At 46.4% G+C, this 11,345-nt stretch overlaps 1 protein-coding gene across 2 annotated transcripts in view; it reads left to right on the top strand.

Moving 5' to 3' along the window:
- The first annotated feature begins 2,076 nt into the window (after nucleotides 1–2,076).
- LOC106596177 (uncharacterized) overlaps nucleotides 2,077–11,345 on the top strand; it is a 20,226-nt gene continuing 10,957 nt past the window's right edge. Inside the window, exons 1-4 of one of the 2 annotated variants that reach the window (XM_045714371.2) lie at nucleotides 2,077–3,732; nucleotides 4,181–4,275; nucleotides 8,700–8,750; nucleotides 9,389–9,625. In XM_045714371.2, coding sequence (XP_045570327.2) covers nucleotides 2,739–3,732; nucleotides 4,181–4,275; nucleotides 8,700–8,750; nucleotides 9,389–9,625 — 1,377 coding nt within the window. In that variant the 5' untranslated portion in view covers nucleotides 2,077–2,738. The remainder of the gene's footprint in view (nucleotides 3,733–4,180; nucleotides 4,276–8,699; nucleotides 8,751–9,388; nucleotides 9,626–11,345) is intronic. The other variant, XM_082973166.1, reaches the window with a different exon arrangement.

Raw genomic sequence — 11,345 nt, 5'->3', positions numbered from 1 at the left:
AGTTAAAGTAGAAAAGGGAAAATATTTACAATGGCGTTTGTTCTTCACTGGTTGCCCTTTTCTTGGGGCAACAGGTCACGTATCTTGCTGCTGTGATGGAACACTGTGGTATTTCACCCAGTAGATATGGGAGTTTATCACTATTGGGTTTGTTTTCTAATTCTGTGTGAGTCTGTGTAATCTGAGGGAAATATGTGTCTCTAATATGGTCATACATTTGGCAGGAGGTTAGGAAGTGCAGCTCAGTTTCCACCTCATTTTGTGGGCAGTGTTGCACATAGCCTGTCTTCTCTTGAAAAGCCAGGTCTGCCTACGGCAACCTTTCTCAATAGCAAGGCTATGCTCACTGAGTCTGTACATAGTCAAAGATTTCCTTAATTTTGGGTCAGTCACAGTGGTCTAGTTTTCTGCCACTGTGTCCTCTCTGTTTAGGGCCAAATAGCATTCTAGCTTTCTCAGTTTCCTCACAGCATTGAGATTGCCTGCAATGACAACAAGCTCAGTCCGATGACGCTGTGACACACCGCCCCAGACCATGACGGACCCTCCACCTCCAAATCGATCCCGCTCCAGAGTACAGGCCTCGGTGTAACGCTCATTCCTTCGACGATAAACGCAAATCCGACCATCACCCCTGGTGAGACAAAACCGCGACTCGTCAGTGAAGAGGACTTTTTGCCAGTCCTGTCTGGTCCAGCAACGGTGGGTTTGTGTCCATAGGCGACGATTTATCTTGGATTGTGAACGTCATGTAGCCTCCGTTTCTGAGAGTCTCAGGTAAGGATCACATTATTACAATACTCTCACCTGTCTACATTATGACATCACTGTGAGCTCAGAGTGTTGCTGCTCTCATTGGCTCTCTGGTCTACCTCCATTATGACGTCACCGTGAGCTCAGAGTGTTGCTGCTCTCATTGGCTCTCTGGTCTACCTCCATTATGACGTCACCGTGAGCTCAGAGTGTTGCTGCTCTAATTGGCTCTCTGGTCTACCTCCATTGTGACGTCACTGTGAGGTCATAACAGGGGGTGTTTCAGACAGTAAGGGGGGTGTGCCTGTAAGCATTTGCTGTCTGTCTGTCTCTGCCAATCACGGACTCAGAGAGATGGAAGAGAAAGGAGACATGACTACAAGCCCGGCTTGTGAAGGCAAGAACACACCCTCACTTCTATAGGCTACTGTTACCTTTAAAAGTCTCTCCTTGACTCTCTCTCCCCTTGACTCTCTCTCTCCTTTACTCTCTCTCTCCTTGACTCTCTCTCTCCCCTTGACTCTCTCTCTCCCCTCTCACTCCCCTTGACTCTCTCTCTCCCCTTGACTCTCTCCCCTCTCTCTCCCCTCTCTCTCCCCTTGACTCTCTCTCTCCCCTTGACTCTCTCTCTCCCCTTGACTCTCTCCCCTCTCTCTCCCCTCTCTCTCCCCTTGACTCTCTCTCTCCCCTTGACTCTCTCTCTCCCCTTGACTCTCTCTCTCCCCTTGACTCTCTCTCTCCCCTTGACTCTCTCTCTCCCCTTGACTCTCTCTCTCCCCTTGACTCTCTCTCTCTCCCCTTGACTCTCTCTCTCCCCTTGACTCTCTCTCTCTCTCCTTGACTCTCTCTCCTTGACTCTCTCTCCCCTTGACTCTCTCTCCTTGACTCTCTCTCCCCCCTTGACTCTCTCTCTCCCCTCTCTCTCTCTCCCCTCTCTCTCCCCTCTCTCTCTCCCCCCTCTCTCTCCCCTCTCCCCCCTTGACTCTCTCTCTCTCCCCTCTCTCTCTCCCCTCTCTCTCTCCCCTCTCTCTCCCCTCTCTCTCTCCCCCCTCTCTCTCCCCTCTCCCCCCTTGACTCTCTCTCTCTCCCCTCTCTCTCTCCCCTCTCTCTCTCCCCTCTCTCTCTCCCCTCTCTCTCCCCTCTCTCTCTCCCCTCTCCCCCCTTGACTCTCTCTCTCTCCCCTCTCTCTCTCTCCCCTCTCTCTCCCCTCTCTCTCTCCCCTCTCTCTCCCCTCTCTCTCTCCCCTCTCTCCCCTCTCTCTCCCCTCTCTCTCCCCTCTCTCTCCCCCCTCTCTCTCTCCCCTCTCTCCCCCCTCTCTCTCTCCCCTCTCTCTCCTTGACTCTCTCTCGCTCTTTCCTACAGTAGTTAAAAACAAATACTTGTATGATTGTCTGCTCTGTCTCTTCTTTCTCTATTTCTCTTCTGTCTTTCCTTCCTAGATTTGACTACTTAGCCTTCACAGGGTCAGGATTTACCTTAGTTTAGTTTAGGTTACTTTAGGTTAGGTTATTATATGGCATAAGTGGCAAATGGAAATCTAATTGATTGCATCAAACAGAAGATAGCGTAGCCTATTGGTTTCTGGTAAAGTATTGATTGTTGCTAAGGCACTGACTGTTGCTAAGCCACCGACCAATCGTAGCTTCTGTTTTCCCAGTAGCCCCTCCCGTTTGCACCTCCCCCTGTTGGGTCCCAGCCAATGAGGCGCAAGGAGAGGAGGAAGGGGAAAAGGAGAGGGGAGGGAAGAGGAAGAGGGAACTGTCCGGTGAGGGAGGGAAAGAACGGGGGAGGAGAGACTCAGGTAGAGAGAAAGATGCCAAGAAGAGAGGAGGGGTGAGGAGGGAGGGGCCAGTCGAACGGTCAGCCAGTCACAAGCTGACCAAACAGAGAAACCGCATGAAGGGAGGGGCGGGGTTCTGCAAAGAGCTGGAACGCTATAGGAGGCTGGCATTTGGCCCCGCCCTGGGAACACGCAGCATGACCAGATGGAGAGACACATCGGCCAGTATCTCACAGCACCCACACATCCCCAGCATACACTACAAACACACCACACACACACCAACACACACACACACACCAACACACACACACAGGACGCCACTGACACACACACCAACACACACACGCCGCTTCCCGCTGACACACACACCAACACACACACACAGGACGCCACTGACACACACACCAACACACACACGCCGCTTCCCGCTGACACACACACCAACACACACACACAGGACGCCACTGACACACACACCAACACACACACGCCGCTTCCCGCTGACACACACACCAACAAACACACGCTGCTCCCCGCTGACACACCTGTCAACACACACACACAGGACGCCACTGATACCAGCAAACACACTTCTACAACCACACACAACACTCGTAGTAACAAACAGCAAGCACAGGTCTCACACACACAGGCCTCACACACACAGGCCTCACACACACAGGCATCACACACACAGGCCTCACACACACAGGCCTCACACACACAGGCCTCACACACACAGGCCTCACACACACAGGCCTCACAGGCCTCACACACACAGGCCTCACACACACAGGTCTCACACACACAGGCCTCACAGGCCTCACACACACAGGCCTCACACACACAGGCCTCACACACAGAGGCCTCACAGGCATCACACACAGAGGCCTCACACACAGAGGCCTCACACACAGAGGCCTCACACACAGAGGCCTCACACACAGAGGCCTCACACACAGAGGCCTCACACACACAGGCCTCACACACACAGGCATCACACACAGAGGCCTCACAGGCATCACACACACAGAAAAGGACCAAACACACTCCTAACGCACACCAGGATAAACAGATACCTCAGAACCAGGACCGACACACACCTCGGACTCAGAACCAGGACCGACACACACCTCGGACTCAGAACCAGGACGGGAGCCTGGATAGCACAGGCTCACCAACCCACATACACAGAGGTATGTATGGACACGTATATGTGTGTGTGTGAGCGTGTGTGTGTGTGTGTGTGTGTGTGTGTGTGTGTGTGTGTGTGTGTGAGCGTGTGTGTGTGAGCGTGTGTGTGTGAGCGTGTGTGTGTGAGCGTGTGTGTGTGTGTGTGTGTGTGTGTGTGTGTGTGGGCGGGAGCGCGTGTGTGTGTGTGTGTGTGTGTGTGAGAGTGTGTGTGTGTGAGCGTGTGTGTGTGCGTGTGTGTGTGCCATACTTGTGTCTATGTGTATAATGAGAATGCTCTCTCTTGTGGAGAAGTATACTGTATGTATGTAACGGGAACTCTGTCTGTCTGTCTGTCTGTCTGTCTGTCTGTCTGTCTGTCTGTCTGTCTGTCTGTCTGTCTGTCTGTCTGTCTGTCTGTCTGTCTGTCTGTCTGTCTGTCTGTCTGTCTGTCTGTGTGTGTGTGTGTTGTAGAGAGGTTCGAGGAGCTCTATGTGAAAGGAGAACTGATTGGACACGGAGGCTATGGGAGTGTCTATGCCGGGTTCAGGAAGACAGACAACCAACCGGTGAGCAACTCCTCTTGTCTACTTCCTGTCTCAGGGCCTGCCCCAGCTCAACTCCTCTTGTCTACTTCCTGTCCCAGTGCCTGTCCCAGCTCAACTCCTCTTGTCTACTTCCTGTCTCAGTGCCTGCCCCAGCTCAACTCCATTTGGGACTAGGTTGAATAGAGAATAGGGTGCCATTTGGGACTAGGTTGAATAGAGAATAGGGTGCCATTTGGGACTAGGTTGAATAGAGAATAGGGTGCCATTTGGGACTAGGTTGAATAGAGAATAGGGTGCCATTTGGGACTAGGTTGAATAGAGAATAGGGTGCCATTTGGGACTAGGTTGAATAGAGAATAGGGTGCCATTTGGGACTAGGTTGAATAGAGAATAGGGTGCCATTTGGGACTAGGTTGAAGATGACAAAGGTTAAAAGTGATAATGCCCGAGAAGCCGGTGTTTGGAGGATAGGCCTAACAACTCCCGTGACAATATCTCCTCCAAACATCGGCTTCTCGGGATTTAGCACTTTTATACAGCGGGTTACCAACATATTCAAATAATGATTAACGTATTTTAATTAAAAGCGTTATTTTGATTAATTTATTCATACTATTTAATCCTTCCACAAGATATAGTCCCGACACAAATCTAGGGTTGCTAAAGATGCGACCCAGTCGTTCAGTCTTTTAGTTCTGTATCTATGGACGCGACCCATTAGTTCGTTCTTAATGTTCCATTGCCATACTGGCTGGCAACGTTCTAATCCTTTGCTTGCTAGCTAGCCAACTACGGCTAACTTACAGTCACGTCAAACAGTGCAGCCAGAATAACAACAAAGTAGCTGCATTTGTTTAAGCTGTTTTCTAGTGACATTTATTTGGATACATCCATAACAATGAGCTAACGAGGTGTGATTTCGCCTGGCGTATAAAATGTGCTCTCTAGTCAGGACACTGTTGTTCAGAGGAGCTAGCCAACAACACAGCTAACACAATCACTTCAAACTGAAGCCGGAATGACTTCAAACTAGCTGCACTTCGTTTGAACTGTTTTCTATTGACATTTCTTTGTATATAAAAGTGCAGTCGCAAAAACAATCAAGAGCTATGATGAAACTGGCTCTCATGAGGACCGCCACAGGAAAGACCCAGAGTTACCTCTGCTGCAGAGGATAGGAGGAGTTACCAGCCTCAGAAATTGCAGCCCAAATAAATGCTTCACAGAGTTCAAGTAACAGACACATCTCAGCATCTCACTGTTCAGAGGAGACTGTGTGAATCAGGCCTTCATGGTCGAATTGCTGCAAAGAAATCACTACTAAAGGACACCAATAAGAAGAAGAGACTTGCTTGGGTCAAGAAACACGAGCAATGGACACAGACCATTACAACAGAATGACATGTTGTTCATGTTGTCTGGCTCTAGGTAGAGCAGTAAATAGACATGTTGTTCATGTTGTCTGGCTCTAGGTAGAGCAGTAAATAGACATGTTGTTCATGTTGTCTGGCTCTAGGTAGAGCAGTAAATAGACATGTTGTTCATGTTGTCTGGCTCTAGGTAGAGCAGTAAATAGACATGTTGTTCATGTTGTCTGGCTCTAGGTAGAGCAGTAAATAGACATGTTGTTCATGTTGTCTGGCTCTAGGTAGAGCAGTAAATAGACATGTTGTTCATGTTGTCTGGCTCTAGGTAGAGCAGTAAATAGACATGTTGTTCATGTTGTCTGGCTCTAGGTAGAGCAGTAAATAGACATGTTGTTCATGTTGTCTGGCTCTAGGTAGAGCAGTAAATAGACATGTTGTTCATGTTGTCTGGCTCTAGGTAGAGCAGTAAATAGACATGTTGTTCATGTTGTCTGGCTCTAGGTAGAGCAGTAAATAGACATGTTGTTCATGTTGTCTGGCTCTAGGTAGAGCAGTAAATAGACATGTTGTTCATGTTGTCTGGCTCTAGGTAGAGCAGTAAATAGACATGTTGTTCATGTTGTCTGGCTCTAGGTAGAGCAGTAAATAGACATGTTGTTCATGTTGTCTGGCTCTAGGTAGAGCAGTAAATAGACATGTTGTTCATGTTGTCTGGCTCTAGGTAGAGCAGTAAATAGACATGTTGTTCATGTTGTCTGGCTCTAGGTACAGCAGTAAATAGACATGTTGTTCATGTTGTCTGGCTCTAGGTAGAGCAGTAAATAGACATGTTGTTCATGTTGTCTGGCTCTAGGTAGAGCAGTAAATAGACATGTTGTTCATGTTGTCTGGCTCTAGGTAGAGCAGTAAATAGACATGTTGTTCATGTTGTCTGGCTCTAGGTAGAGCAGTAAATAGACATGTTGTTCATGTTGTCTGGCTCTAGGTAGAGCAGTAAATAGACATGTTGTTCATGTTGTCTGGCTCTAGGTAGAGCAGTAAATAGACATGTTGTTCATGTTGTCTGGCTCTAGGTAGAGCAGTAAATAGACATGTTGTTCATGTTGTCTGGCTCTAGGTAGAGCAGTAAATAGACATGTTGTTCATGTTGTCTGGCTATAGGTAGAGCAGTAAATAGACATGTTGTTCATGTTGTCTGGCTCTAGGTAGAGCAGTAAATAGACATGTTGTTCATGTTGTCTGGCTCTAGGTACAGCAGTAAATAGACATGTTGTTCATGTTGTCTGGCTCTAGGTAGAGCAGTAAATAGACATGTTGTTCATGTTGTCTGGCTCTAGGTAGAGCAGTAAATAGACATGTTGTTCATGTTGTCTGGCTCTAGGTAGAGCAGTAAATAGACATGTTGTTCATGTTGTCTGGCTCTAGGTAGAGCAGTAAATAGACATGTTGTTCATGTTGTCTGGCTCTAGGTAGAGCAGTAAATAGACATGTTGTTCATGTTGTCTGGCTCTAGGTAGAGCAGTAAATAGACATGTTGTTCATGTTGTCTGGCTCTAGGTACAGCAGTAAATAGACATGTTGTTCATGTTGTCTGGCTCTAGGTAGAGCAGTAAATAGACATGTTGTTCATGTTGTCTGGCTCTAGGTAGAGCAGTAAATAGACATGTTGTTCATGTTGTCTGGCTCTAGGTAGAGCAGTAAATAGACATGTTGTTCATGTTGTCTGGCTCTAGGTAGAGCAGTAAATAGACATGTTGTCTGGCTCTAGGTACAGCAGTAAATAGACATGTTGTTCATGTTGTCTGGCTCTAGGTACAGCAGTAAATAGACATGTTGTCTGGCTCTAGGTAGAGCAGTAAATAGACATGTTGTTCATGTTGTCTGGCTCTAGGTAGAGCAGTAAATAGACATGTTGTTCATGTTGTCTGGCTCTAGGTAGAGCAGTAAATAGACATGTTGTTCATGTTGTCTGGCTCTAGGTAGAGCAGTAAATAGACATGTTGTTCATGTTGTCTGGCTCTAGGTACAGCAGTAAATAGACATGTTGTTCATGTTGTCTGGCTCTAGGTAGAGCAGTAAATAGACATGTTGTTCATGTTGTCTGGCTCTAGGTAGAGCAGTAAATAGACATGTTGTTCATGTTGTCTGGCTCTAGGTAGAGCAGTAAATAGACATGTTGTTCATGTTGTCTGGCTCTAGGTAGAGCAGTAAATAGACATGTTGTCTGGCTCTAGGTACAGCAGTAAATAGACATGTTGTTCATGTTGTCTGGCTCTAGGTACAGCAGTAAATAGACATGTTGTCTGGCTCTAGGTAGAGCAGTAAATAGACATGTTGTTCATGTTGTCTGGCTCTAGGTAGAGCAGTAAATAGACATGTTGTTCATGTTGTCTGGCTCTAGGTAGAGCAGTAAATAGACATGTTGTTCATGTTGTCTGGCTCTAGGTAGAGCAGTAAATAGACATGTTGTTCATGTTGTCTGGCTCTAGGTAGAGCAGTAAATAGACATGTTGTTCATGTTGTCTGGCTCTAGGTAGAGCAGTAAATAGACATGTTGTCTGGCTCTAGGTAGAGCAGTAAATAGACATGTTGTCTGGCTCTAGGTAGAGCAGTAAATAGACATGTTGTTCATGTTGTCTGGCTCTAGGTAGAGCAGTAAATAGACATGTTGTTCATGTTGTCTGGCTCTAGGTAGAGCAGTAAATAGACATGTTGTTCATGTTGTCTGGCTATAGGTAGAGCAGTAAATAGACATGTTGTTCATGTTGTCTGGCTCTAGGTAGAGCAGTAAATAGACATGCTGTTCATGTTGTCTGGCTCTAGGTAGAGCAGTAAATAGACATGTTGTTCATGTTGTCTGGCTCTAGGTAGAGCAGTAAATAGACATGTTGTCTGGCTCTAGGTACAGCAGTAAATAGACATGTTGTTCATGTTGTCTGGCTCTAGGTACAGCAGTAAATAGACATGTTGTTCATGTTGTCTGGCTCTAGGTAGAGCAGTAAATAGACATGTTGTTCATGTTGTCTGGCTATAGGTAGAGCAGTAAATAGACATGTTGTTCATGTTGTCTGGCTCTAGGTGGCGCTGAAGTTTGTGGACCAGAGGAAGATAAAGATGTGGGCTAAAATGGTGAGTCAACTACTTCTAGACGCGTCCTAAATATCACCATATTGCCTTTATAGGGCACTACTTTTGACCAGGACCCCTAGGGCTCTATAAAGGGAATAGGGTGCCATTATTTTTGACCAGGGCCCATAGAGCTCTATAAAGGGAATAGGGTGCCGTTTGGGAAGCAGCCTGTCTGAGTTATACCAGTTACTGATTAAGTAGTATGGAACAGGAGCTAATCATAGAAGTGTGTGTGTGTGTGTGTGTGTGTGTGTGTGTGTGTGTGTGTGTTGTGTGTGTGTGTGTGTTCTGTGTGTGTGTGTGTGTGTGTGTGTGTGTTGTGTTGTGTGTGTGTTCTGTGTGTGTGTGTGTGTGTGTGTGTGTGTGTTCTGTGTGTGTTCTGTGTGTGTGTGTGTGTGTGTGTGTGTTCTGTGTGTGTGTGTGTGTTCTGTGTGTGTGTGTGTGTGTGTGTGTTCTGTGTGTGTGTGTGTGTTCTGTGTGTGTGTGTGTGTGTGTTCTGTGTGTGTGTGTGTGTTCTGTGTGTGTGTGTGTTCTGTCTGTGTGTGTGTGTGTGTGTGTGTGTTCTGTGTGTGTGTGTGTGTGTGTGTGTGTGTGTGTGTGGTGTGTGTGTGTGTGTGTGTGTGTGTGTGTGTGTGCAGTCGGAGAGCAAAGATGTGTTGCCATTGGAGATCGCGTTGCTGCAGCAGGTGTGTCGCGTGCCCAGGTGTAGAGGCGTGGCCCAACTCCTTGACTACTATTGGATGCCAGGGCCAGAGGGGGCAGGCATATATCTGCTGGTTCTAGAGCGTCCAATCCCCTGCTTGGATCTCTTTAATTATATGCAGGAGGGGAGTGGCTACTTGGAGGAAGGGATGGCACGTCACGTGATGCAGCAGGTCAGAATCACACAATCAATCAATCAATCAATCAATCACACAATCAATCAATCAATCACACAATCACACAATCAATAAATCGTATTTATAAAGCCCTTTTTTACATCAGCCGATGTCACTGTACAGAAACCCAGCCTAAAACCCCAAACAGCAAGTAATGCAGGTGTAGAAGCACGGTGGCTAGGAAAAACTCCCTAGGAAAAACTCCCTAGAAAAGGCAGGAATCTAGGAAGGCTTCACTTTTAGTGAGTTTGGTTCACATCCGGAGGATAGAGAGCCATTTATTATGTTCAACATAGGAGGGCCAAGCACAGGAAGCAGCTCTTTCAGTAGTTTAGTTGGAATAGGGTCCAGTATGCAGCTTGAAGGTTTAGAGACATAGGTATAGGATTAAAAAAACGTTAGTGTCTCCCTTGATCCTCGGTCCTGGCAGTGTTGTGCAGACTCAGGACAACGGAGCTTTGGAGAAATATGCAATTTGCTTTCTATTTGATCATGATCTTTTTCGTCAAAGAAGTTCATGAATTTATTACTGCTGAAGTGAAAGCCATCCTCTCTTGGGGAAGTATCAAAAATACATTTAGGATTGTTCTTATTCTCCTCTATAAAGTTGGAAAAATAGGATGATCGAGCAGCAGTGAGGGCTCTTCGGTACTGCACGGTAATGTCTTTCCAAGCTAGTCGGAAGACTTCAAGTTTGGTGGAGCGCCATTTCCGTTCCAATTTTCTGGGAGCTTCCTTCAGAGCTCTGGTATTTTCTGGAAGCTTGCTTCAGGGCTCAGGTATTTTCTGGAAGCTTGCTTCAGGGCTCGGGTATTTTCTGGAAGCTTGCTTCAGGGCTCGGGTATTTTCTGGAAGCTTGCTTCAGAGCTCTGGTATTTTCTGTATACCAGGGAGCTAGTTTCTTATGACAAATGTTTTTTGTTTTCAGAGGTGCAACTGCATCTAGAGTATTACAAAAGGTTAAATTGAGTTCCTCAGTTAGGTCGTTAACTGATTTTTGTCCTCTGACGTCGTTGGGTTGATGATCCTTGGTTTGGGTCTGAGCAGATTATTTGTTGCGATTGCAAACGTAATAAAATGGTGGTCCGATTGTCCAGGATTATGAGGAAAAACATTAAGATCCACAACATTTATTCCACGGGACAAAACTATGTCCAGAGTATGACTGTGGCAGTGAGTAGGTCCAGAGACATGTTGGACAAAACCCATTGAGTCGATGATGGCTCCGAAAGCCTTTTGGAGTGGGTCTGTGGACTTTCCATGTGAATGTTAAAGTCACCAAAAATTAGAATATTATCTGCTATGACTACAATGTCCGATAGGAATTCAGGGAACTCAGTGAGGAACACTGCATATGGCCCAGGAGGCCTGTTAACAGTAGCTATAGTAAGTGAGTGTGTAGCTGCATAGATTTCATTACTAGAAGCTCAAAAGATGAAAACGTAGTTGTTTTTTGGGGTAAATTGAAATTTGCTATCGTAAATGTTAGCAACACCTCCTTTGCAGGATATGGGGGATATGGTCACTAGTGTAACCAGGGGGTGAGGCCTCATTTAACACAGTAAATTCATCAGGCTTAAGCCATGTTTCAGTCAGGCCAATCACATCAAGATTATTATCAGTAATTAGTTCATTGACTATAACTTCCTTGGAAGTGAGGGATCTAACATTAAGTAGCCCTATTTTGAGATGTGAGGTATCACAATCTCTTTCAGTA

This window comes from Salmo salar, chromosome 03 (assembly GCF_965601325.2).
Source record: "Salmo salar chromosome 03, fSalSal1, whole genome shotgun sequence".
Taxonomy (NCBI): domain Eukaryota; kingdom Metazoa; phylum Chordata; class Actinopteri; order Salmoniformes; family Salmonidae; genus Salmo; species Salmo salar.
Note: the sequence above shows the minus strand (reverse complement) of the source record. Positions and strands in the feature narration are given on the sequence as shown.